The 27,757-nt window shown below is 42.1% G+C and overlaps 1 protein-coding gene across 1 annotated transcript; it reads left to right on the top strand.

Annotated features, from left to right (window-relative positions):
- Positions 1-83: 83 nt before the first annotated feature.
- Positions 84-27,757, top strand: nectin3a (nectin cell adhesion molecule 3a). The gene is made up of 6 exons (XM_070906359.1): positions 84-171; positions 15,161-15,511; positions 19,626-19,925; positions 22,168-22,285; positions 24,364-24,515; positions 26,651-27,757. Exons 1-6 carry the CDS (start codon positions 84-86, stop codon positions 27,304-27,306), a joined length of 1,665 nt encoding a protein of 554 aa, XP_070762460.1. The 3' UTR covers positions 27,307-27,757.

Genomic DNA, 27,757 nt, shown 5'->3' with positions numbered 1-27,757 from the left:
GAGCCAGCCAGAGAGAGCAGGGACGAGCGAGGAGCGAGGAGGACGGATCTGAGAGTGCCAAAGCGCACAAACAGACAGGAATCATGGAGAAGAGATCACCGCTCAGGGGGACTTTGCCATCTAACGGACTGCGATTTTTAACATCACTTCTCACCTTATACGGGCTTACTTGTGAGTTAACGGTTTCTTTGTCATTTTGCCCGTGCTACTTTTGAGGCTACTGAAAGAAGTTGCAGTGGAGCTGCTCGGTGTCTCTACCGTTAGTCATCGATACAAAACCCCAAAACCGGCTAGCCCTCGTTGTGTTGAAGTGGGCTGTGTTCCGTTCAGAACCAGCTAGCTTTATTTAAGCTAACGGTTCTTGTCTGTGGGCAGTTATCCTAACATTACGTCGGTAGGAAAGTAGTTAGCTGCTGGCGTCAGTCCGCTAGCTAAACCTCGTTTGTCTTTTCCATTTGAATACAACTTCGTGGACGTTACTAACAATAGTTTATGTGAAAGTATACCCCACAGAGCAACTGCTAATTACAAGCTAACTCAATGAGATTTTCAGCCCCAGTCACTCCACTCAGAGTGGAGATAACTTTAGGCGCAGCACTGATTTGGTGGTAATTATGCGCACATTTTCTAGCTAACGATACTTCCAGTAACACATCATGACTTAGCTTACATTTACTCAGGGAGTGTGGGGGAAATACCGGCTGGTTTCTCTCTCACTCAGATGGCTAGAAACTCATTGAGGAGCAGAAGTGATTCGTGGTGTACAAAAATAGAAACGAAATTGAGTATTCTGGGTGTCACTCCTGGTGAGCAAAGAGGAGCTCCTTTGTGAAAAGTTTGCCAAGTGGTTGGACACAGATGGGGGGTAAACGTTATGTGATACAGGAGAGGAGAGGCAGCGCAGACTCCTCCGCTCTGGGCGTGAGGGGTGGCAGGGGAAATGAAGACATATTTCAAGGGAGGCACTGCAGTCGCAGAGTCTCTGGAAGTATTGACCTGCAGTTGGGCTGCGTGCCAGCCAGAGCACCTTCCAGTCACTACACTGTCCCGAGTTAGTGCAGCTGGAGGGCTTTGCTGTATCCCAGTCCTGAGCTGGGATTACAATACATGACAGGCTTGCTAAGACAAAAGAGACACACACCGAGGGATACTAAAGTAAATACTGGCCAGGAATGCACCATTTGTTTTTTCATGAATGCAAGGGCAATAAAAGCTTTTCAGATATGCCATCATAGCAGTTTCTAAGCAGGACCATGAAACCTTTGCTGCATTGCTGACTGTAATAAGTGGTATACTCTAAAGTATGACAGTCACAAAAATTAAATTAAAAGCTGACACAATGCAACCAATGATTGTTTAATTCATGAATCTATTTTCTCAATTAGTCGATAATCTTCTTAGTGTATAAAACACCCCAGTTTCCTAGAGTCCAAGGGGAGTCTTCAAATGTCTTGTTTGGTCCGACCAACAGTCCAGAACCAAAAGATATTCAGTTTGCAGTCATTGAAGATTAAGCAACCACAGATTTCTTTCGGCATTTTTTCCTAAAAAATAACTCAAAACCATTATTTGATTATTAATATCTTTGCCAATTAATTTTCTGTTGATCGACTTATCATCAACTAATCTTTGCAGCTCTTTGTTAGTACATAGTATGAGCAAATATTCATGTTTCTAAGCTCATAATAACACCAAACAAACACATTTTTGATAAGCGTCACTAAAATAGTTTTTTAATGAATTGTGACTAAGACATGTACTGAGCAGTACAAGTTAACAGTTGATGTAATAACAGCATTTATGTCCTGCAACGTCTTGTTACGTATCAGCAGATGCATTTTCAGATACCGATATATCTGCAATAAGATAATAGGAGCTGATACTTTGGCTTGGCAGATTCATCGGTCAAGTTCTAGTACTCTCTACTGTCTCTACAGCTGCCACCAGTGTCATCTCTGTCAGGCTTACACACACACACACACACACACACACACACACACACACTTGCAACACATACTTTTACAGAGTCCTCTTCATACCATACTTTTTCTGTCTGTACCCACAAAACACTGATTCATAAATCAACACAGGGAACTGATAAACAACGCACTGTTGCAAACTAAGCTGATTAGCCTCCAAACGTGCTGTTTGGTGCCATGTGAATGCAGGTTTTCAGTCCAACTAGTCACCTCGACAGCCAAATTAGCTGTAGGAAAAACTAGCCAGTGAAAGGTTAGATTTGGTGTTGTGTTTGGAAGAGAAACGTGTGGTGGTTGTTGAATCTCAATAACATATGGTTTGAGCCCATGTGGCCTAGGCCTACTGTTGTGTGTTTAGCAGAGCACAAGTGTGCAGGGGGAGTTTGTGAAACAAAAACAGTGTTGATGCCAATTTCCTTGACTGTGTCATTTTCAGATTCCCTGTAGAGTAGACACGGTCATGAGGAGGGGATTCATTCAAGGCGTGGCTACAGGCTGCGAGGTCTGTAATTGAAGACCATCGTTTTGAGGTTTCTTCTCTTGGGGCCGCATGATTCATAATCTAAATAAATAATGTAGTAATGGAGCCACCTAAATTACAGACTCAAAACAGAAATAGATTTGAAAAAGCAGTGCACTGACTGAACAGATTTGGTCCTTATAGAGGTTAATGTGCTTCAGTGGTTATTAATTGACAGCGAGATGAGGCCAAGAGAGTAGGTTTGTCATTGACAATATAATTCAAAAAGCTACAGCTTTGTCGCCACATGGTATAAGGCAGATCAGGTCTTGACATTTCTTTTGGGAGCTTTTGTTTTGGTTGGATAACTTAATGCCATTGTCAGTCTGAACACTTAATCTGTGTTATAGATGTAGAGATATAGTTATGTGCCAACCGTCCTGGCTTTTCTGGGAAATTATAATGTTTTATCAAGGTAATAAACCATCAGTCACAATGAATTTTTACTCGATTCATTTGATACTTTTACCATTTTTCCAGTCAGCCATCTCCAAACTATGATTGGTTAACTTTAAGCATGACTTAGTAAAGTAAGTTGTGATCCACTGACTATGTCCACAGATGCCAACATTTCACTGATGTCTGGTGTTAATTATCCACTCTACTTATTTAGTATTGGAATTATATGCAAGAAAGGGCAAGAAAGTAAGTTTTAGTGTTGAGATGCACATCTGTGGGTCGCAGCTGTAGCATTCATCCAGTCCTCTCATTTTATCTTAAATCTCAGTCGTGAAGCAGCAGACTGAAAACTCCTAATCACATTAAATGCATGCAGTGTTTTCTTTTTGAAGGAGGGCCATCAGCAGATGAGTTGGCTTCTTTATTGTGGGACATGGGAGGCTGTGTGTGGGGTTCAGGGAGCAGGCTGTGGTCACCGGCTTCTGTTGACTCCACCCTTTGCTTCCTCTTCCCCCGACAGATGCGACGGCCTGTCAGAGGCTTTGTATGGCAAGCTGCTCCCTGGTGGTCCATTAGTAAATTCAGAGCCGTAACCCCCAGTTTTATCTCCTCCCTGGACTTGATTACTTTCAGCCCACTGCTTTCACAAGTCCATTTATGACTGCCTGCACTAACCTGTTCAAACCTAAATTACCCTAACTAAACATACTGTATATTATACTTAATAACAGGGCTCTGAAGATGGCACCAGTTCCCATTCATTCCAATGAAAGTTACTCACTCAACACATACACCAAAAAATTATTCTCTCTTCCTTGTTTTCCTCCGTGTTGTGCAGCCTACTGCATATGCACATTATTGTCTCATACCCATTGGCCTGTCCCATAGACTTAACATTGAGATGATATCTGATGCAGATAAAAATATATTTTCTAGGTTTACAAATTCAAATTCATTCATTGACCCTCTTTGTAGTTTGAGGATTTTATTGTACCCATGCATTTTTAATGTTATTCCCCTAACCCTAACCCTAACCCTGGCCTGGTAATATTATATATTATGATAGGTTATTTTGAGTCAATCCCACATACACAATGCTGGAGCCATAAATACTAGCTAACTACCAAATGCACAGCACATTTACACTGTGTAACATTTGCTGAAAACTACAGTGCCCAACTGTTTTAGGACATATCTTAATGAAACTGAATAATGAAAATTATTTGAGACCTAGCTTCTAAAGATTTACATCTTCTGCATATATGTAATGAATGGGCTTGGGCCACAGACAGGGTGGGGAAGTTGGAAAGCATTGAAACTAATTCATTGTTGAATTTGGTCTTTCCATGGGATTTAATGATAATGACACAGATATAGAATCACGCCAGCCTCAACCTTTAACCCAGCCGTCTGGTTTCATGAGCCAATAGCAGTGCTTCTGGTGACATTCATTATTTTGTGTCTACTTCCTCCCCAGACCAACATTGGGAGTTACTAGTCATTAGGACCACAGTGCATGGGTAATTAGCCATTCAAAATTGGGAGGAAAAGGGGGAACATGCAAAAAATACGTAGAAAATGCTAATATTAGGGACGCTGTTTTTCACTGTGTGTTAGCTAGTGTGTCTTGTCTACTGAATAAATCTTGGATAGACAGGAATTGACTGTTTCAATCACTGAGTCATAGGAAACTGCGCTGTAAAAATGGCTTCCAGATATTTCCATGGTTAATTACCTGCTGTGAATGAACAGAGGGAAACCTTTTTAAACCGTTTTTTGCCTGCTGTTTTCAGGAGTCAGGGTTTTTCCCTGAAAAAACAGATCACAGTACGTGACTGAGGCTAGGGTCACTCGGATACACTGTGGCTTCACAGTCCATATTAAAGAGGTATACATGCAGGATGTGCACAGTCAGCAGTTGAATCCCCCATGAGAGGAGCGCTGGGGTTATGGGAAACAGGTGTGGCTGCTTTTCACCGCTTAGTCTTATTTGTTTCACTCATTCAGCTGTCAGGTGGCTCTGATGTTTGGGATGAGCACACAGTCAGTTGTATGCACTGACACACCCCCTACCACCCAAGTGGGAGGTTATTAACACCCACCAGTCAAATGCTGGGAGGTTCTGATTGCAGCAAGTAAGCTATCAGTGGTGTTGTCTTATTTGCTTGTACACAAGGAATGGTGACCTACAGTTTACTGTAGCTAATAGAAGGAATCTCTTGTTTTTCCGCCAATGTTTTCGCCCCACTTGCAGCTTGGATCCCTCAGTATTACACTCACCTACGTCCTAGTACGAAGCTCTCTAGCACCATGTTTATCTAAACCTATGACATGTGTTAACAATGAAAATAGACATTTGGCTCGAGATATCTGGACAGGTTCAGAAAAGTTGGTCAACCACAATTCTGGCTTTTGTTAAAAACTGTTTTAATTCTCCTCCTGCAAAGTTGATCTAGTCTTCGTTAGCTATGTCCATTATGTCACAAATTTGCCACACAAATTGATAATCTATGACATATAGTACAACTGAATTCAGCAGTGAAAACACAGAAAGTATTGGACTTACTATCTGGGAATTACAGGTCCAAAACCTTAAGTGAGCAGGAAATTTTCACTGCTTGCATTATTTACGTTAATGGACTTGCATGAGTGGCAGTCCTAAACTGTTTCTTTTAGTACTGAGGGTACAGTTTTAACATACTTTCACTTTCAGTCGGGAACGCTCGCATCATTGGAAGCACTGTGACAAAATGAATTGGATATGACACCGTTGGATTTCACATAGATTTCTTACTATTTTATCAGAACTTTAGTCCATGTTTTCTAAATTTCAGCACCCACCCTTTGCCCTCTTTATGTGTGAGATAACATCAGTCACCGAAACTGAGGGAAAGAAAGGGCTGTCCCCTATCTCAGAGTTCCCTGATTTGGCTTGCTGAGCAGCCCTGGTCCTGGATGCAGATATGTTGCGGTGATGGCTTGAATAGGATTTTGCACAACTATATTTGAGCTGGTATTCAGCCAAATTATTCCGTAGTCCCCTGCCATCCCTGCTACACCCCTCATGTCCACATTACCCCCTTATTCTTAAGTTTCATGCTTCTGGTTTAGTTGCTGAGGCTGTCTTAATTTTCAAATAGACTGCAAAGCTGAATACATTCCCCTCTTTGATTAAAGCTTCAGCAAATAAGACTGAATAGACTGCAGGTTTTGTTACCGTTTAAAATTGATGAATGAAGGTAGAATATATACTGTCTTTTTTCAATAGTTAAGCCGTTCTGTCACACAGGGGAAGAGTCATAGATTACTGCTCACTGCTGACAAACATGATAGTTCAATGTGGTTGCTATTTTGTGCCTCTACTTGGATTGCGAAAAGGATCATAACAAAACCAGTGGCCAGTTCTATTTGGGGCTTAAAAACAATGTTAGAATATCAGATATTGCATGGATGGTGTTACATTTTAAAGAGGAGGCATCACAGTTTTAAGGTTTACTTACTCTACAACCCAGAGCTGTTAGACCGACAAATAAATGGGGTAGTACTGCCTTTACGTTTTCAAAATATTTGCCTTTTACGTCCAAGTGAGCTTCATATTATGGGAACACTATGTAAAACCAGACATGTAACCTGAGTCACAGAATAAATACACTTGGATGTTGTCTTACTGACTTTTTCTTGTCTTTTAGCAAATTGAATCTTCATGGACTTTAGAGTTGTAGGAAGGAGTATGTAGTACATTGCAAAGAGGGGTGTTTTCAATGTTCCCCTTCAATTGAAGTCTAGACATAGTTGTACAGGATGTAGGGCAATATAATGTCATCATAGACAAAGCAGTTGGCTAAATGTTTTGCATTGGCATGTTGTCAAACACATGTATTTGTGTCTTTTTTTTTAGGTCACCGTAGATGTGCTTTAGTCAGCTGTGATTTTCTTTTCGCACAAATTTTCCCAAGTGACCTAGGCACCTAAATCTCCTTGTTCTCACTGTTCAAAGTGGGTGGTAAGTGTGAATCAAGAGTACTGCTTTAATCTGTTGCAGAAACAGGGTGAGAGTATGTGCCGGGAAAAGTGGGTGTGCCGGGAAAATGAACTCGCTCTAACCAGGATAATGCAGCTGAAATGCCACACTGACCAAACTACTTGTTTTTATTGACCAGTAGATACACACGGTACAGAGGCAGATTTTTGTTGGACTACTTTACTTCCTTCCCCTGTTGTGAAGTGGTGATTGCTGACATGTGCAGTGATGCTGATTACTCAAGAATGTGCAAAGCAGCTTCCTCCATCGACGTTTCTATACTGTACATTTGCTCATTTCTAGAGACTATATTGATGAAGGGAGCTGCAGCCAAACTTGGCAAAGTTTGAGATACCAAAATAAAAAAATAGAAAAACCCTAGTAAGTAACTGACTGAACACTAATTAAAGAAGTACCGTATAACAAAACTCTCTAATGCTACTAACTGATATGGCACAAAATCCATGTAAATTTGCTATCGAAGCAACATATTAATTGAGTTATTTTAATTATAGATTAAATGCTCCTCATGTGTTGCTATTCAATGCATAGCCAAATAAAGTTATGTGTTAAACAGCAAATAATCCCATACAACTTCCAGGGCCCATTAGAGGACATAAATAACATGAGAAGCATGCTGGGACAACCCAGCACTTATAACAAAGCCTGGCCATTTTTCTTGTATCATTAAAAGGGCTGTGGATACAATTAAATAGCAAATGTTTAACTTAAGGTTGTTTGCTTTTAGTCTGCCATGCATCTTACTGGATAAAACTGTATAATTATATATAAAAATAGCAGTTATTGTTCAACGCCGCCAGTATTCTCTATCGCTGTTGCACCAAAACGCATTACAAAACTCTGCACATTCCCAGATGATGCTCGTCCAATGTGTGTAGCCTACATGTGAAAGTCAGCGGTCATCATGTAGATCCCTTGGAATAAAAACTACTACTTGTTGTTGCTGGTTGTTGGCAGAAATAGGCGTCATACAAGAAATCTAAAATTGGACAATCATGGGAATCATTTGTAAGAAAAACAGTCTAATTCCCTCTGGGGTCTCTGTGGCATGTGGGAAACTATGTTTCCATTATGTTAGATCGTCCTAATGAAAGTACAGTAGCCCATTTAGACCCAGTCGAGGGCAGTGGAGTCTGTGATTAGTACAGAACCCATTCTCTCTTCTCTGCAAAGCTCCACCCACCACCACGCAACAAGGGCATGATCTATTTCTGTCCTAATGAATGAAAATTGAAGATGATGATTTTTTTATCAGGAAAGGGACAGTGACATGTAAATGTGTTGAAAACAATGTGTCTAAAAACAATGTATAATTCTTGACTGATAGACTCTCAAGTTTAAGATGTCCATATGCGTGTCTGTATGGTTCATTGCTGGGTGAAAGCTGTCCTTTGAGGAAAATTTCTCTTCTTTTCACCCAACTGTTCGGGAGCACAGTTGTGTGGGACATGTTGGTAGTGTCTTTGCAGTTTGGATGGAAGCTCACAGATGCAACTGCAGTGAGTCGAAGTTGAGCAAATGCCAGTTTTGAATAGAGAGTCCAACATACAAGTTATCTATTATTATCACAGGGGCTAATGTGGAGGGTTGGACCTCCAGTTATAACTAGGGAGCCTGTCTGTGCTGTCTTTGTTTGGCTTGATGGTAGATTGCAGTGGATGCTGTGAATAATTTACTAAAATCAATTAAACAGATACTAGGCCCACCATAAAACGATGCTTCAGTTGTCTTTGTGTGTTGTCTGGCTAATTGTTTTATATAGTAAATGTCTAAAGAGTAATTCATGGCTGTCAGCTTCTGAGACAAGATAAAGGCTTTTTTGAGAACACTCAGCTATCTAAAAAAGGACAGGAGCAGTAAGGATACACTTGATGAGCTAGCAGACCCTGACATAAACATTTCTACCCCAGTGCAATTTCCAACACTACTGTGGAGTGATGGTGAGTGCAGTGCAGCCTCTATTAGCATCAACGTGTCAGGGATGTCGCACACTTAAACTCTAATTGAGAATCACTCCCATTGTAGCATCTCCCCTTCTAAAGAAAACCTCCAAAATTAAGTTACTTATTCACACAGCAGATTGAAAAATGCCCTTCTGTGTCTCCTCTTTCTGTTCCAAAATGATACATTTTCTACCTGCATGGAAAAATAACATTGCTGCCATTCTCTGGATCCATAGCACTGTGTGCACATACTGAAATACCTCAAACCCCCACAACAAACAATAACAAAGCCCACACAATATGGCAGGATGCAGTAGGAGTGTTTGTGTTGCTTTGATACACAGTGGCAGACATTGTCCTTCACCAGCTCCACAGCATAGCTGTATTTGACCATGATGAGAGGTTGTAACCTATCCCGACACTTTGTATGTCAACACTATTGATCTTTTTCTTTTAAGCATGGATCTTTAATCAAATGTGACCTGGATGAGAAGTCCACATTGCTATGAGGGAGCAATGAGAAAAAGGTTTTGAAGAGGACAGTGACATGTGAAAGAGGCCCGCCTCCGCCTTTTTAAAGGCCTGTCAGCCTGTGTTTGTCTCCACCATGAATTAGCCCACTGAAAAAGCCTCACACCCTCACAGGATACAATGCTAGGAAGGAAGGTGGTAGATTAGAGCTGGTATAGGGACTAATGTTTTCTTCACACTGCACAAATATTTCTTACGACAAAGACATGCTATAAAACAGGCAATTCACCACTTGGTCTATCCTGTCTCCAACTGATTGAGACAGAGTTATAGGCCTCACAAAAATAAAGCAAAGGTCTGGGGGCCTGTGTTAGGCATATAGGCATTGTCTGATTTTTTTTCCTGGTCACCTCTTTAGAGAGTAACAATACCAAACAAATGGCTCCACACTGCCTATTGACTTCTTTGGGTTTTCAGTGTTTAAAGGCACATATGACTCTCCAGGCCCCAGTGGAAGATTTACTGATAAAATCCCAAGTGCTATTGCATATTCCCAGTAGTCACAATTTTTGTTCATTTTCCACAAATTTCCTACCTACGGCTGCTGCACCAGCAAACAAGGGATGGGGACCTCTCTTTGAATTACCTCTCTTAGGTTTCCTTCACTTTTTTATAAATTGTATGAGTTTAATTATTTTCTCCTTGTCCACCTGGATGGCCTGGACTGGGTCACACTTGCTATTGTGGGCTTTAGCCCATTGAGTCACTATTGATTAATTATTTTATGACTATATCTAATAGTCATATATTATTCCATATTCATAGATTCATTTGGATGTTGTTTTGTGTGAGGTTGGCAGCATTTACCAATGTAGTCTTCTAATGAATGTCCTTGAGAATCAGATGGAAGTTTAATGTTGCCATTGGCCTATACTAGACTAAGGAACTTCAGTGCCTGGAAGGAGTAAGAATTACTGCGCTCATTAAACAGTGATGAAACAATGCCCTTCAGCCTGGGTCCACCTCCTACACACACTTGAAAATTACAGGAGCAGGGAAGAGGCTGAGGACTAGGCTAGGTGTGGTGCACCCCAGGTTACTTGCTAACACCTTGGAGAGGAGAATGACAGGGAGTAGCCAAACCCAGCCTCCACCAGTTTGTGGTGGAAACATTTTTTTTAATAAAGGTCACGTAAACATTTTTCCCACTTTGGTTAGGCCGCCTTAAAATCTTTGGCGTGATGTCATCAGACAGGGCAGGATCAGCTTTGCAGCAGTGGTTACATTGCCAAACCAGGAGAAGGCCAGTTTTAATCCCCCAAAACAGCTATTTGAGTTTTTATCTTCATTCCTGACTTTTATACTTCAAAACTTTACAGGATCATTCTAGTTCATTACTACTTATTACTACATCTTATTTTCTTAGGTTTTGACATTGGTTCCTTTGTTATGATAACATCGTACTCCTCAAAGTAACTGCAGGGATCTGGGAACACAACTTCACTAAAAAGGAGTTCAACAGGGTAACCAAACACCAGGTGTCAGATTTTCATAGCAGGTTAGCCAAACTTAGGTGGTGTGTGTCCACTAGGTGTGTGTTGTAAAGATCACAGTTTACAGACCAACTTCCTGGTTCACCTGTGACCTACCATACTTGCTGTAGTTGTACATGTCCACCATAACCCCTATGACCTAAATGCTGCTGCTGAAGTGAACTGTCAGCAAACAGATCTCAAGACACAATGAAGTCTGCACAAATCAACCACCCTGTCTCTCTAGTGCATGCTGTACATGTGTTTGAATCTGTTTTGACCTGGTTCAACAGACTCTCGTTGCCTGTCATGTGCTAATATGACTTTTTAAAAATGATTGACCCAGCCTAGTTACATTTTTATGTCTTCACATAGTTCGCCCTGTTGCTCGAGTCTTTTCTTTTGTCCATCTCACCCCTGTACTTCCTCTCAATAACTGCCCTATTTCTTTCTGTGTCCTTATTCATCCTCGCCACACTATTCATTTCTGAATGCTGAGCACTCAGAGTTTCCTCTTGCTTTAGTCCTCCAACCACACTCCCTCCTGCACAGATCTCATGTCTGCATTCTTCTCCTGTGAGGTCTTGAGATCAGTCCCTCATGAGTGCTGTTTGACATGATAATCTATGCATGGAGTTTGTCTACATGAACATGACATATTGTCTATTTTGTTGCTCCTTGTGAATGTTTCTGGCCTTGGATCCCTCTTGTCTCACACGGTTCTGGCATGCACTGCAGGATCATTGCGAGGATCTCCAGCCAGAAGACAGCCTCCTCTAGGGAGGTCAGGGCTGAAGCTAGGTCAGGTCTGAGTAGGTGGAGATCTTGGCTCATCATGCGGCCGACGTGTATTGTTTAAGCCGGTTGCCAGGCAAAGAGGAAGGTTTTGATTTACCATTGCGTCTATTGAGCAGCTTGTCGCAATTAGTGATGTCAGGAGGGAAAGAAACAAATATGAAGCATTTCTTCAAAGGGCAAGCATATCCTTCCCATGAGTTCATACTTTCCTTGGGTTTCTCAAAGAAAAAGGGGCAGAAGTGCAGCCTTCTTCTCTTCGGTCAAATTAGGTTTTCTTTCTGTTCTCTGCTGCAGGGTGTCTCACTTTGAGTTGACTAAATGGGCTGCAAAGTATCAAAACAGTGACACAGCATAAAGGTGGCCAACGAAATATAGTTTTCCATGTTTATCCTCTATCCTCTAATTCTGAACCTTATTTTGTTTACTGGATAAGATGGATAACCAGTAATGAAACTAGTGACAGTCCTGAGCTGTGCCTCAGCTCTGCAGCAGTACCCCTATTTCCTTGATGAAACAGCGTGACAGCTTTCTTTAACGCACCGCTTACATTTTATTTGCCTGCAGTATTTTAGATAATATTCCACGGTGCTCTAGTTTGCGAGCCCTGGCTGTGTTCTTCACGGTCTCAGCTAGCAGTGCCAAGTTTCCCCACTCTCCTCCTGGCTGTAGGTATCCCATGCAGAGGCCATCTGTCTCTCCTCCCCTAATGGTAAGGGTGGAGTCCTCTTTAAGCACCCCCCCCCCCCCTTTTCTCTCCCTCCTTTCCTACTTACTCCCAAATGCTTACTGTAAAACAAACAGAACATAGCATGGATGGAGTCTAGTTTCTTTGTATGCTTTGACAGGCCTGAAAGCTGACACACTGAGATAGACAAACTACCTACAGTAGCAGTCAGAGTGCCGTGTCAGGTAGCTGAAGTATGTAGAGCATGTTAGCGAGAAGCCTGGTCCGAGACACGTGTCTGCATGCATCAACGCAATGTCACGCATGCCAAGCATGTTAGTTTACTACTCAGACAAGTAGACAAGCAAGTGCTGCAGGAGGATTTTTATCAGCCTGCCATTTTTTCTTGTACCAGTTATACATACATTTATCTCACTGTCAAACTTTTGTCATGGTAGTATAATTTTGTTATATTTTGTTGAGCAACACATCTGAGTTGCACCAGTAAGGTGACAACAAACAGCTGGGGTGTCAGCTCAAATGACAGTGGAGTGGAGAATGCAAAACCCACATGGCTCTGACCCTGATTCTCCCCCACACCAGTGCACCCAGATGACTCTGGCCGATGCAAAGCAAACATGGGGTAACGCATGCACTGAAAAGCACATTATAGCAGCATGCGCTTTTTTTAGACCAGGTCATGATTCAAAGGTGGGAAAAAGATGTAAATGGATCCCTAAATGAACTTGGAGAAATGGAATCCAAAGTGACTTTCCCAAGTGAATGACAAACAAGGCAGTTTGAGTTAAATACTTTAGGTTAATAGGTTAAAAGTCTAAACACAGTGCCGAACTGTGCTAGATTAGTTTCCACAGTACGGAAAGAAACACAAGGAAAATATTTTGAAGATGTGGGTCAGCAGAGAAAAAAAACAAACAGGAAAGCCCAAGTATTGTAGCACAACATTACACTTAACAACACAATGCACCATACATTTAGGACTCAGCAGCCATTCAAACAAAATACACACATGGTCACACTCCTATTCCTTATTTTGGAAGAGGGAAACTGTGTGTGTGTGTGTGTGTGTGTGTGTGTGTGTGTAATCACTAAAATTACAGGGCAAGTAATGGAGCACGGGGAGCCTCAGCCTCCTTTGGCTTTACTCCTCACAAACCAAGATAGCATTGCTGTGGCTTACCACTCACATTCATGCCAAAGACTCAAAATACCAGCCAGCGGACCACTTTTATAAGCTTTACTCCATACACATCCGAGACTACGTACAAAGTCGAAATTTATTGCTCCCAAATATAACTTACTCCAACTGCAACCGTGTCATGAAAACTGAGACGCACTGTTTGAATATTTTGAATGAAATCAGGTTTTTACATTTTATCTATAAAACAAACATTTTCACAAGGTTTCGTGTGGATCTGCTTTCACAAATTCACTTTTGAATTTGTATAGCCTCTTAAAAATGTTTAAGTGTACATTTTTCTATCAGTGACTTATTTGCGCGATTATTCACACACAGAAGCAGAGCATAGGATGGATTTTCTTCCTCCAGTCAGGGCTATAACCATAAACTGTAATTTAGGATTTATTTCCGGTTAGTTTTCCAAGATACTGCATTCATTCCCACTGAGTCGGTTGTTTTTGTTTCGTTTTTGTTTTTTGCTACAACTCAGTAGCACATCTATCAACTGTGACATGCAGATTACTGTCCATACAGCTTCACACAGCTACACATCACAAACGCCGAATCACAATCTCTTTCAGTGTTGATTTCTCAAAGTTAAAGTGTGAATTTTTTATTTATTTATTTATTTATTTTTGCTGTGACCTCTCGGGCATTTGTCGTCACATGCTCATCTTGTCTTGCTTTCATGAATTACAGAACTCAAATGGCCATTAATGTGCAAAACCAAGTTTGGTAACTTTTAACTCATTCAAAAAAAAAACCTGCAGTGGGCTTCAAGTCAAATTAAGGGCCTCATAAAAAGAGGGAATAAAACCATAAAATTGCTTGTTTTGTTTCATCTCCTTCCAGAGTTTTTTTTTTCTTTTCTCTCCTGCTTGAAAGGTGCTCTGATGATTAGCGAGTGGGACAGTCTGAGTGTCCTGCGGTGAAAGTGTGTTGCTTATTAAGAGGCAAAGCAAAGCACTCAGAATAACCCAGAAGAAGTCTGGTCTTTTATTCAACCTCAGGAAAGACATGTCTGAAACAAATGATGAATGAATGTTAATGTGACTATGGGAAGACTAGTAATGTTGATGATGAGTGAGGTGACGGTGTGCTGCAGCTTGTAGAAAGCTAATCAAAAATGTAATTTTTATCTGAGCCTCACTGCTGCTTTGATATAGGCCTATGGATCAAAATTTGAGGTGGCAATAAGGAAAAACTATAATATTGTTGGCTTATCGTGGTTTCAACTGATCTAGAGTGAACTATTAACATCAGAACATACTGACGGCAACATCACACAAGCAAAAAGTCATGGCCATTAATTTCTATTTAATCTCACCGTGCACCGTGCCATATAGGTATATAATGTCCTTTGAATTCTAATCTTGTCTGGTGATAGGATGTCTTCTTCTGTGGTGTTGTAGCTGTCACAATGGACAAATATCTATCAAAATCTAGATTTGAATTCATACACAAACACCACTAGACACCACAGAGAAAAAACTGTAATCCAGTGCAGTGTCAATGTCATGAGAAATGCATTTTTTACATGTTTTATATGTTTACCTAAAGCTGCAGCAATGTTGCTGTTGTTTATCTGAGTCTCATCTCCTTTTCTCTCAGCAGGTGTGAGCAGTAACCAGGTGGTTGTTCCTGAGAAAGTGAATGCAGTGCTGGGGAAGAACATCACTCTGGGCTGCAGGATAGAGGTGGGCTCCAACCTCAGTCTCACACAGAGCTCCTGGGAACGTCGTCTTCCTTCAGGCACCATTACCTTGGCAGTGTTCAACCCCGAGTTTGGAACCTCCATCTCTCAAGAGTATGCCAAGCGCATCTCGTTTGTTTCCCCTTCTGTACGAGATGCTACCATCACCATTGAAGGAGCTGGCTTTGCAGATATCGGGTCCTACATCTGCAAAGTGGCAACATTTCCTCTGGGCAACACACAAGCATCAACCTTTGTTAATGTATTAGGTAAAGTAGAGCTGTGTAACTTCCTTTTTCATTTTCATTTTATTGAGTGCTTCTTCATGCTGTTCTGAAATCTCACGTTTCAAAGCAGGACATTGTTGGTTGTGATTAAGCAAAGCTTAGGTGACCACTAAGTGTTTGCCCTGGAGGAATAAACTTGCTCCTGAAGCTACCTAGCTTTTTAAATTATTACCTGGAAAGAGGCCATGTAAACTTAAAACCCTGTAGGAATCTGCTGCTGTATAGAAGCTGCTGTGGTATGGTCCCACTCATATCACTCACCCCACTGTGAAAAATTGCTATGTCAAGTTTGAATTAATTTCACTGAGTCTCCATAAGATCCTCCATAAGGCCACTTACGTACTCCACACCAAGTGCACATATTAAGACTTGTATGGACTCCCCATGTAGCAACCATGTAAACAGAGTTCAATGAAGTTCAAACAGTCCCAACTTGATGCAACTAGTTGCATGCAACAACAAGTTAATTGCAGGGTGTGATACAGAGTGACTCTCATGACATTCACTTGGACTTAGTCAAGCTGCATGAAAAAGTTTCATATGTAGCAGTGTTCTTATAACTACAATGTGCAGCTATTTCCCTGGAGACAGTGAGGATTGTTGTCAGCTCTGCCCTCTTTACCCTTTGTCACTAATTATGAAATCATACCTCAGGCTGAGTAATTGGCATTTGTAAAGCTCTCACAGATACTGAAGAAGCAGATGACAAACTTGGCAATCTGCAGTGTAAAAAACATGTAATAAAAGGTACTGTACGTTTGGGTATCTGCACATTTATCTTCACCATAATTTTTTTTTATTTCACTGATTTCTTCTGTTGTTGCTGATATGATACTATACCAAAATGTATTTATTGCTGCTTATTGTGTCCATACAGGATACTCAAGTTTACAAACATATTACACACTGTATGGACACATATGCCCTTCTCTGAGGAGCATGAAAGTTGAACTGTTTTTGTGGTCAGCATATGTTTCAAGCCCTCAATGGGTGGTTGGATTGCACTCAGGCGGCTGAGAGTAGGAGATTGCACTGTAGGCAGTAGTAATGAGTGGTACAGTAAGTGCTGCTGTGACAGCCACAGTGTCTGGGACCTCACAGAGTTCAACTACACCTTGTTCTCCTCTCTGAGCAGCTTCTCAGACATTTTTACTCAAACGCATACATGCACACCCATACACAAATACATGCTTAGGCCTACTTTACAATTCAGATGTAATTAGGGTGTAATTACAGGGGAAATATATATTTTTTGCAATTTGATACATGTCATGTGGGAATTAGGTGGGGTATTTTTCATAGATAGAGAGTATCACGATTACAAGACCTAAAGTCAGCAGATTCAAGTTCCCAAGGCAGCGATGAGTGGCTTCTTCATCTCTACCTTTCTCTGGGTTGACGTCACAAGGCTGTTTTGAGAAAGGACAAGGTGGCTGTAGCCCAACAACTGCATCATCCATAACACGTCAGTATGTGGACAATATATTTATGCATGTTGTATTTGTTTCAGTTTAAACTTTTTTCCTTTTTTTTTTACTCAACTCAATGTTCCCAGATTTGATTCATGTTTATACTTTTGAGGTTGATGAGAGAACACTCGACTTCATTTTCATTCCTTTCAAATGAACTAAAGTAAATCAATGAACAGGCTCAAACCCACGAATAATAGACCTTAGTCACGACACACATCATAATCACTAACGGGTGCAGTGGACATAGACACACTATGGCTACAAGCTTTGTCTTGTATCAGTATGATGAGACACTCAACACGCAATATTTGTTTTGGCCCAATGCTGTGTCGCTTTCTTTTCTTTTTCTGCAACTTCTCATAGAAACGGCACAAACATTTAAGGAACAGTTCAGCAGGAACTGAGCTACAGTGCGTGAGCCAAAAGTCGCCACCTAAGCAGCAATAGGAAGGAAGCAGAGGAGGAAAATATGACACATGAAGTGAATGAATTAGAATGACCCTTTGTCTGAAAGTGCTGACAGATGAATGGGAAATCTAATGAAGGGCTTGTTAAAAACAAAACATGCTCACACATTAAGTTGGCAAGGCAGATTTTTTTGATAAGCAGTGCTCCTGCAGATAATTCTTTAACTTCATATCCTCCAATATCCTCCAACCATTAACTTCATTCTTTTGTGTTTAAAGTTGTCTGTTCAATCATGTGGCCAATAATGCAGCTCTCTGAAAAATCAGCCTCACAGAGAGACGGTCAAAGTTGCTTCCTCATCGAAGCCAAAATCTGAAACGTGTCATAGTTTTTCTGAGAAGGTGAGAAATGTTTAATTTCTCCTTTCAGTCTAATCCAATAATGCTATATTGCCCTTAATTTGTAAAGTATGTGTCATGAAGCTATATTTTGCTTGCATGTTGCAATATGTTTTATATCTTGTTTTGTAAACTGTCAGCTAATGAGGCCAGCCATGGCTAACCACTTACTTGCAAGTAATTTCATTGACCTTACCTGTTTGCCATTGGGTTGCCTCATTTGCACAATGCCAATTTCTAGGTTTGTTATACTAAAATGTCGTGATGCATGACCAGTGAACATCCAGTTAAATCCCCTCTTTCTGGGGGTTCCCACTCTGACGTCAGTGTTCGGTGTGCATATGTGGATCAGTGTGTATGTGGGCGAGAAAGGGCCAATGCAGCCAGTTTGCTGAAGGGAAATCGTTACCCTTTCCCCTAAAGCATTTCCACTCATCCAAAGCATTCACCTCCCTTCCTGACAGCGACTCCAAATTAACACGTCTCTCTGATATAGTTATTCTGAAGCTTCAGCCGGTTCGCCTCCTAACATAGAGCTGCTACTGTTTATAGTCAGAGGCCTGTAAGGAGGGGCACGGAGACGTGAGTGAAGAATGTGAGGTGGATGACTGAGAACGGCGTCCCCGCCCCTGCACTGGGTACAGGAGACGCCAGGTTATTTTTGGAAAAAGGGGGTGCCAGGAGTTATTTGAATTTGTCGTTGGACCTCCTGCTTGGCTGGGGAGGAGTGGGCTGGCAGATGTCTTAAAGGTGATGGCCTTATCTTGTGGATTAGGCTGTTGTATGTCTCCATGTGCTGCCTTTTATACTGTTACCATTGCAGTAAGTGGAACAGCTGTTGTTATGTTGTTTTAGGGGAGACAGGGATGGAGGAGGTGGTGCACTGCGAGACTAAGAAGGAGAAATGAACAAAAGAGGGAAATTCTAGTGGCTGTTGTGTCTGATGATACATGGAAGTGCCACCTTGTGCAATCTGTGTAGCCAGTTTACTTCACTGCCCCTCCATTGTGTCCTCCCCTCCCTCAGCAGACTATCTTTTGTATTTCTACTGTCCCTTTTCCTCTTTTGGCTTGCTGAACTTACCCCAAGTGTCATATCTGACAGTCTGTAATTATTAAACAGGGCCCCATATGTGTTTTTAGGACAGTGCAGCATAAGATAAACTGTTTGACTGTGTTGCACAACAGGTAGAGAGTTGCATTATTCTGGTCACGTCCCTCTTGCATGGATCTGTTTTGCCTCGCTGTTGAGAAAATTCTTGTTACGTCTAAAACCCCCAGTTATTCTCTAGAAGCCGGTATAACATTACCCCAGCTCTACAGCACTGAGAAGTGTATAGTGACCTGGCTCCTCATCTTCCAGCACAACACAGTCAAATACAAACACACCACAGTGTTGACTGTCAGCAGCCTCTGATTCTGCAATATTAAGGGTTTTATTTAATCATATGCATCCTTCAATCAGTGGTATGCTTTGCTAGAACAATACAGTAGGACCAATAGGTCGCCCTTCCTCAAACACACCATATGTTTGACACACAACAATAAAGACAGCTATGTCTCCACTGAAATGCCTCCATATGATTGAATAGCATGGTTCATCAATTTTTAATGTGAAATGGAAGAAGTCAATCTGCTCTCTCTGGCAGTTAGGTATACTAAGGTAATTTCCTTCTGTCCATATACTACATGATGGACATTATTTATTCATATACGTACACAAAAAGATCAATATTCATTTTGTAATTTTTCCTCCATTCTGTCATTTCCTCTCCTCCCACCTCCTCCCTGTCTCTCCTCTCCGTTCTCTTTTACACAGTGGAGCCAAAGGTCTATGTGTCAGCCGGCCCCACAGCTCTGCTGGACGGTGGGAACGAGTCGCTGGTGGCCACCTGCATAGCGGAGCGTGGCCGTCCCGCTGCTGAGGTTTTCTGGGAGACGGAGCTCTACGGACGGAGTGAGAAGCAAAGTGAGGACGAGCCCAACGGCACCAGCACCACACATGTGCGCTACATGTGGCAACCGCAGAGCTACGCCCAGGGGAAGACGCTCACCTGTGTGGTGCGCCACCCAGCCCTGCAAACAGAGTTTCGCATACCCTTCATACTAAATGTTCAGTGTAAGTGCAGAACTATGAGACCTCCTTAACTCCTGTGCTGTATATTCTTACATCTGACAGGATAAGTATTCTATATTTCTCTAATTGTCCTGAAAAGCCATTGAATTGATCCTACTGCTTCTACTAAGTATTGCCTGTGTAGCCAAAGGCTGATGTAATTTTCTCCTCTGTGCCATAGACCTCGGCATGGTGGCGCAGTGGTTAGCACTGTCGCACGGGAGGTGAAGCTGGTTAGAGCGGGTTGGGGGTTCGATCCCCGGCTGCCCCCGTCATGTCGAAGTGTCCTTGAGCAAGACACTGAACCCTAAGTTGCTCCCGATGGAGACCAGCACCTTGCATGGCAGCTCAGTCGACATTGGTGTGTGAATGTGTGAGTGAATGGGTGAACGAGACTTAGCTGTAAAGCGCTTTGGGAACCGTGAAGGTTGAAAAGCGCTATATAAGTGAGATCATTTACCATTCATTTACCATTTACCTCCATTGATTATTGACTGACATCACTGTTAGTCCTCCCTTTGAAATTTCAACTGTAATACATCAGGAAAAGTACAACATTTCGAGCCTAAATTGGTAGTTCGGCAGATACAGAGGACAATGCTTCTCTCAAAAAAATGTACTTTCTCCCAAATGTAATAAAATGGAAATAATAAAAGGAGCACTTAACAATGCTGCGAGTCCATTGAAAGCAGAAATTACATGTGCAGTTTTTTGGACAAGAAAGATGTGAATGTGTTTTGCTCAATGCCCAAAAACACATCAGTGAGTAACATCATTATACTGGGTGAAGATGAACATGGGCACTGTAGTTTACTTTGAGTCAATCCCACACACGCCGTCCTGCTGCCGCGAGCACTCACTAACGCACAATATCCGCGGTCCCCAACAAAAGCGCTATTTACTCCTGTTTCGGTAATGTTTACTAAAAACTACAATAACAAAAATATAGAATATCTGCAGTCTTGCGTTCCACCTTAAAATGTTCAAAGAGATACAAATGAAACCAAATTTTTTCCTGAATGGTTTTATGGCATCATCCTATCACCATCTTTCACCAACTGCACCCAATTGCTTCTCATCATGTTGCTTGTCACCTTGGATTGGTTTAAGTACTATCACTGCTCAATTAATTGTGTAAGGTTATGCGATTTATTGAAATTGAAGTTATTATCATCAAAAGCTTTTAATTTAATTTTGAATGCCCACTGTTAAAAAAAAAAAGAGCAAAATGATTTTGCTCCTTAAATTACCAAGTTGATTAATCATTATCATTATTATTAACAGGTACAGTATATCTTATCGATATTAACCTATGCTGATAGCTTGATTTATGAATAGCCTGCTTAATACCTTTCCTTCTTTGCCCATAAAGGGGCCATTTAAGAGTCATCTTAATGTTATAATCATTGATGCATACTTCCTTGGCGAGCAGTGCTAAGGGTTAGTCTGTGTTTGGACTGTGTGAGTGCAGGCTAATGAAGGTATTTTATGAAATATTGATCAGGCCTCAGCAGCAACACAAGTAGCAGGAGGCTGCGGGGGGCAGCGGATGGAGACGCAGAAAAACCAAGGTTAATACAGGAAGAAAGACGCTTTCCAGCTCAATAAATCATGTCAAATGCAGAGGCAAGGGATTTTAAGTGCAAAAGAAGCACAATTTCAGCGTTGAGCAGCGTGAAAAGGGTCAGTGGACACGATGAGCCGAGGCATCTTTCTGTGTGCTGTAATGAGTTCCTCATTTGTCCTCCAGAGAAATCAAAATGAAAAATTGGATATCTAAGTCTGTGTTTGCCATGTTTTATTACAGTGGCATGTGCTGGGCTTCATTTAGGCATCCTCCTGCCTTCCTTTGTTTTTTTCTATGTCATGGTGAGGCAGTAGAGTTTATTATTAGCTTCAGTTCATCTACTGTCTGAGTGAGTCTGTCATTTTCTAACTTTCCACCAACCCAGGGTCATTTGTTTGTTCTCTTGGCTCTCGTTCACCAGCAGATCCTGTACCCTGCTACAGTCCTGCACAGCCTTTGTTTTTGTCATCGCTCGCTACTGTGCTTATAATGCACTCTTTGTTCTTTCTGGAAAAGCTCATTTGTCATCAGGCTGCTGGGATCACAATGACTGATTATTGAGTCCTAGTCTTTTACCCTTTGAAATAAAAATAAAATAACATTTTTAATAAACAACCTTACAGTGTAAGTAGAAGATTTTTTTAACATCATAACCTTTTGTTTTATTTTGTTTTACAGTTGCACCAATGGTATCGATAATAGGAATTGACAAAAATTGGCATGTGGGTCAAGAGAAAGTGAAGTTCACCTGTGGTGCCAAAGCCAACCCACCTGCCCGTCACTTCGTATGGATCAGGTCAGTGTCCCCAAAATGTGCTTTCCTGTGGGAAAACTCTCAGATCAAATCTCACTGATTTTTAAGAAGAACATCCGATTGTTGAGGAAAGGTGTAGCCGGAATCTTGTGATCCTAATCCATGAATTGCAGTATTTTGTGGACATTGATACAGTGTCTCATAACGCCGCCACACAGTGCTTTGTAATAACCACCAACAAATACAAAATCATGCATTCATGTTCTGGTGAGAGTAAGCAGCAACCTCTATGGCTGAATGCTGAAATAAAGATTTCTCTAATGACGGCCGAATGCTGGCTCCAAAAAACCTCATTGTATTGAAGTGAAGAAGAGAAACCCTAACTTCTCATGGGAATATATATATATATAGTCACATTTTTTCCAAGGTCTCTGTAGCTAATTGTGTTCCTCTAAGGGTCGGGTTATGCTAGAAAATAACTAGTTTGTACGACATGTTATCGTCGGAAGGCAGAAGTGTTTATAGCTGCACACTCAAATGCACATTTTAGGTGCACATTTTCAAACTCTCCTGGAAGGCCTTCATAGTGTTGATCTCGTCTTTTCACATGAAAAAAGAGAGCAAGAGAGAGAACTTCACACCATGTTTACTTTCTTACCTCTGCACAGCTGGCCAATCAAGTGCGTGTGAATGTTGGATTGTCGGTTTTGGAAAATTATAGAAGTTGACAATACAGCCCCCCCATTTCCAACTTCGGAAAGGTGGGGGGGAAGGGCTTTCCAAAACACAAGCAGTTCTGATGAAGAATAATGGCATTTTAAGGTGTTTTCTGGCTGCAATTTAGTTTGTTATTGTTTTAATTGTGAGACATTAAGGCTTGTGGACAAGTTTCAGGTGTGGTAAAAGTCTAAACCTGGTACTCTTCACTGTTTATGCAGTGAAACACCACTTTTTGAACAATTCATTCAGAATTGCCCCTTGCACTTAAGCTACAAACATCTCAATTTGGCCTAATTTTGCCTAGTGGTGTTGTCTTTTCCTGAAAGTTTCTCACAAACATGGCAGCCTTCTCTGTCCCAAATTCAGGGGACACAACTGTCATATCCTCTGCAGCCCTCAGTAGTGTTGTAGTGCGGTTAGTCATTAAAAGGTGCATTCAGACAGTCCTTGTCAACTCATACACGTGGGGAAAATGTTTGATATTTCAGCATGTGTCAGCAGCTAATGTTAACTTACATAACACGATCTGGGTCATTGAAAAAGCCTTTGTAGAATGTAAATAATGGAAGCTAGGCGTCTACTCCACTGGTTGCTGGAAAAGTTAATAGTTCATCATGTGTTCCAGTAAAATCTCTCACTCAGTTAACTGAGGTTAATGAAACTTGGCTGATTTTAACACTGGTATTGAGCGCTTTGTTGGCTGCAGCAACACATTTTGACAAAACTTGAATGAATGTTGCTTAAATTAGGGATTTTTGTTTAGTTGACAAGCAGGCAAAAAGAACATGTTTGTCTAGTAACCAATGTTACAGCAAATACTACATGACAGATCGACTGCGGTTTTGTCCAGTTGCATCGATCTAAACTGGGTTTAAGCAAACTTACATTAAGCAGCGAAGCAAAGAAGCTTCCGTCTATAAATTACGTCTTTGGAGCCCGGACACTGGAGTTGTCGAATGCACTGCTGCACCCATCGGGAAGACTCCCTGCTATAAATAAAAGATTCCAAATGGCTCACGCATCAGGACAACACTGGCCTATTGGCAGCTCTTTGTCATCATCTTGCTTTGAAAACAAGAAATATGGTCTCGTTTGAGCTGACAGTACCAGTAAAGTCTAGACAGCCAAGCTCTTTATTTTCTTTTTTTCTTTCTTTCTTTTTTTGCCCTGACGTTCAAACCTTGTGTTTATGTAGAAAGATTTTCCCCTCGACTGATGGAAGTGCAGTCAGCTTAAATTATCGCAGTCATGTGATCATATAATAGTTGGCCCATGAGTCAATGCAACCAGCAGAACAGTGACGTCATAAGTCATGGATAGGTTTTTCAAATATACTTTCTCTCTGAAATGTACAGTAATAGATTTTAGATTTATGTAATGCATGTTTCATTTTTGAACAGGTTGGATGGATTGATGCCTGAGGGTGTTGAGATCTCAAACAATAGCTTTGCTTTCACTCGCCCGTTGGAGCGCAATGACTCTGGAGTATACCGCTGTGAAGTGATGAACGACATCGGTGTCCGCAGTCAGGATGTAAACCTCTGGGTACAAGGTACGGTTTGACTTTTTCACTCAGTTTCTTAAAGTGCTATTTAATGTTCCTTTAACCATCTGCTTACTTAAATAAATTGCCCTTTCACACCTGAGGTTGAAAGAGCAATCTGTGCCCTTTGACATTCATCGCACCTTTCTGATGTAAGATTACCCTCTCGGTACGATCGGCCCTCAGTTCAACACTTCTAGCCGAGCTAAGCCTCCATATGCATGTCCCTGCCCAGATCCACTTTCACACATTCCTGGCAACAGAGGAGCACGGAGTGCAGATAAAGAGTATCAGTACCAAACATTTCCACTGTTGTGGTTTTGGCAACATTCGATTTCTCAGATAAGGACGAGGGTGTTTACCCCTGCTGGTTCAGCAAAGTATGCACCCATGTAACCTTTTTCTTTGTTTTGTTTAAGGTCAGGTTTCACAGCGGGACATAATGAATTGTGTTCACAGATTTGCAGTGCACAGAAGTATGTGTGTGCTCCATAAAATATGTTATTCAACAGTATATTGCGCTCTTAAAGCTGTCCTGTATGAAATCTGATCAAGTTATTTAGTTTAAGTCAACTCTCAGCCAGACAGGGGACTTCCCTGGATCATCGAAAGGGGTTTCCCTGCATTTGGATTTGTTTAATGTCGCTGATTCATTGACATGATTCGTTGTCAGAAGACTCTCAGGATACTAAACAACTCCCGTCTGCTTCCTCTGTCAGTCCATGGCTTGTTACTTGAGTTCATTATTGTAAAGTCAGGGCGTGGATCCTGAGAACCCTGCATCTCTTTTTATTTTCATTTCTCCTCTGCTCCTTTTAATCCTTTTCCAAACAAAGCAACTGCTGCTTTTGGACACACACACACACAATCCTTTTCGTTTCTCGCTGTCAAGAGGGAAGAGCTGGAGAAGCCCCAAAAAAGGCTGTCAGGCTCCATCTGTGTACAGTCCTGGTTTGGAGTCCTGCTCCAAACGAAAGCACAGCTGACATCCTGTCCAGGACCGACTTGCACTGAGCAATTATCTTGCTTCTCTTGTCAAATATTAAGACTCGGGCATGCGGCCTCTCACTTCCCTCCCCTGTGGAGATAGCCAGGTTGAGCTCAGCTATATTCCCTCCCCCTCCGTGGCTGCTTAGTGTAGCTGTTTCACATTCCCAGTTGTCGGTGCAGCCTTGTGGTTTTTGGCTGCTCGTCTCTCAGATGATCAGCTACGTGGTTTCAGATGCTCTTAACCTACGTGAGGTTAAAATGTCGCGCTGCAGGGTGGGATTGATGGTGACTGACGAAGGAGACGATTGCCAGTATATCAGTTCACTGACCTTGATCTGTCTCCATTATCCTCTCTCATGCTTTTACTCTACTCCTAATCCATCTGGCTCACACACAGTGCATAATTGCAGGTAATTAGATTCTTACTCAGTTACACAAATTGTGGAAATCATTACAGCTCTACAGGGAATCCGGTTTTGATAACTAGTACCTAAAAACCTCCCGGAGATGCAGACCTCTATTAGTGCGAGTCATATTGCTTTGTAGTCAGGCCTTTGATGTGCCTGTGCAGGGATCGACTTGTGGTATCAGGCTGCTCTTAGCCCCAGAGGCTGGAGGTCAAAATGGAGACACTTATCCTGACCTTGAGCACGACTTTTTCTCTCTGACTCTGGCTGCTATCACAAACGCCGGCCACCGGAGGACAAATCAGATGCAGGAACCTCACATCGATCACACAGCGTTTCATCTTCTCACATGACTTCCCCATTGCAGGGTTTAGAAAGAAAGGGGGGGGGGAGACAATCACGCTCACTCAGATGCTCATGAGTGCATGTCCTCTGTCCTCCTATCCCTCTCTGTCTTTCTCTCATACACACACACAATGACATTTAGCACTTAACCTCTTTCTGCCCCTCTCGTTTCCCCCCTTTTTGCTCTACAGCACAGCTTTCAACAGATTCTTTAGTCTCAGGAGAGGCATGTCTCTGCTCCGACGCTGCAGTGTTGTTATAAATGAATGTAAAAACCATTCACACTAGCGTTGCCAGTCGTTACAGAACATAAAGTGCGGTCTTTCTCCCCTTTATTTTTATGACTCCATCTGCCGTCCTTCCTCTCTGTTTAAATCTTTTCATCACATGTTCGCTCTGCAGATCCTCCCCCCACCACGGCCGCCCCCAGCACCACTGCATCCCTCCTCCACGACACCTCTGGAACCGGCACTGCTGCGGACCAGCGGAGAGCCCTGTTCACCTCCCCGACCCTGGCCTCCTTACCTGACAGCAGCCTGGGTACTATAGTTGGCGGGGCTGTAGGTGGAGTTTTATTCCTGATTCTCCTGCTGATCCTCGGCGGGGCCTGCTTCATGAGACAGCGCAGGACCTTCAGAGGAGACTACTACACCAAACAGTACCTGGGACCCTCCGACATGCAGAAGGAGTCCCAGCTGGACGTGCTGCAGCCGCATGAGCTGCAGGAGGTCTACGGGGACAAGACAAGCAAAGGCAGCCAGGAGCTGAAACCCAAACTGGGTGGAGACATCATTTACCCCGACTACACCCCTGAACGCAAGGATAGGGATGACTGGGCTGACAGGGGGGATGCCCAAAGGGGCCTCAAGGAGGGAAACTACTACCCAGATCACTACAACACCCAAAACATGCACCCCTGCGGGCCTCCTGTGCACAGCCCCATAGTGAACAACGGCTCCCCCTACCTCCCGGAGGACTGCTATGACAATGGTACAGACAGTGATTATGTGTCCCACATGGACGGATCTGTGATCTCACGCAGGGAGTGGTATGTTTGAGGAAAGGAGCGAAGGAAAAAAAAAACGGACAAATGACTGACTGAGAATAATTTAACAAGTGACAGATATAAATATCATTAAACGTGTCATTTCAGTTAAAGGATGAATAAAATTTCTCCTCTCAGTTTCACAATGAGCTCTTTGAATACTGCTCTGCCTTGATTGTAACCACTTAACCTTAAGGACGCGTATGTGGATTGTATTACACTTTTGTAGTATTTCAAGGAGCTACAAATAAGCTGGAACGCCTCTATGATATTATCTGTGTTGGCTTAAGAGGCTTTTGCATACAGTGAAGTTTCAACGGATGTAAATGAGGTTTTGTATTCAGCCTGTTTGTGTTTTCACCTGTCTTTAACGCAGGTCACAGGTCAGGTGTTCAGACCCTTGTTAGTGAAGTATTTATAGCCCTGACTGACTGAGCTCTGCTCCCATAAAACCTCACAACTTC

The sequence above is a fragment of the Enoplosus armatus genome, chromosome 5 (assembly GCF_043641665.1).
Source record: "Enoplosus armatus isolate fEnoArm2 chromosome 5, fEnoArm2.hap1, whole genome shotgun sequence".
NCBI lineage: Eukaryota > Metazoa > Chordata > Actinopteri > Centrarchiformes > Enoplosidae > Enoplosus > Enoplosus armatus.
The sequence above is the reverse complement of the archived record's forward strand: the minus strand, read 5'-3'. Positions and strand labels throughout refer to the sequence as shown.

Excerpts from the sequence above, each read along its gene's own strand:
- nectin3a (XM_070906359.1), top strand. The coding sequence starts at position 84 with ATGGAGAAGAGATCACCGCTCAGGGGGACTTTGCCATCTAACGGACTG. Across the intron at positions 15,512-19,625 it reads AACCTTTGTTAATGTATTAG|TGGAGCCAAAGGTCTATGTG; the intron begins GTAAAGTAGAGC and ends TCTTTTACACAG. Across the intron at positions 22,286-24,363 it reads CGTCACTTCGTATGGATCAG|GTTGGATGGATTGATGCCTG; the intron begins GTCAGTGTCCCC and ends ATTTTTGAACAG.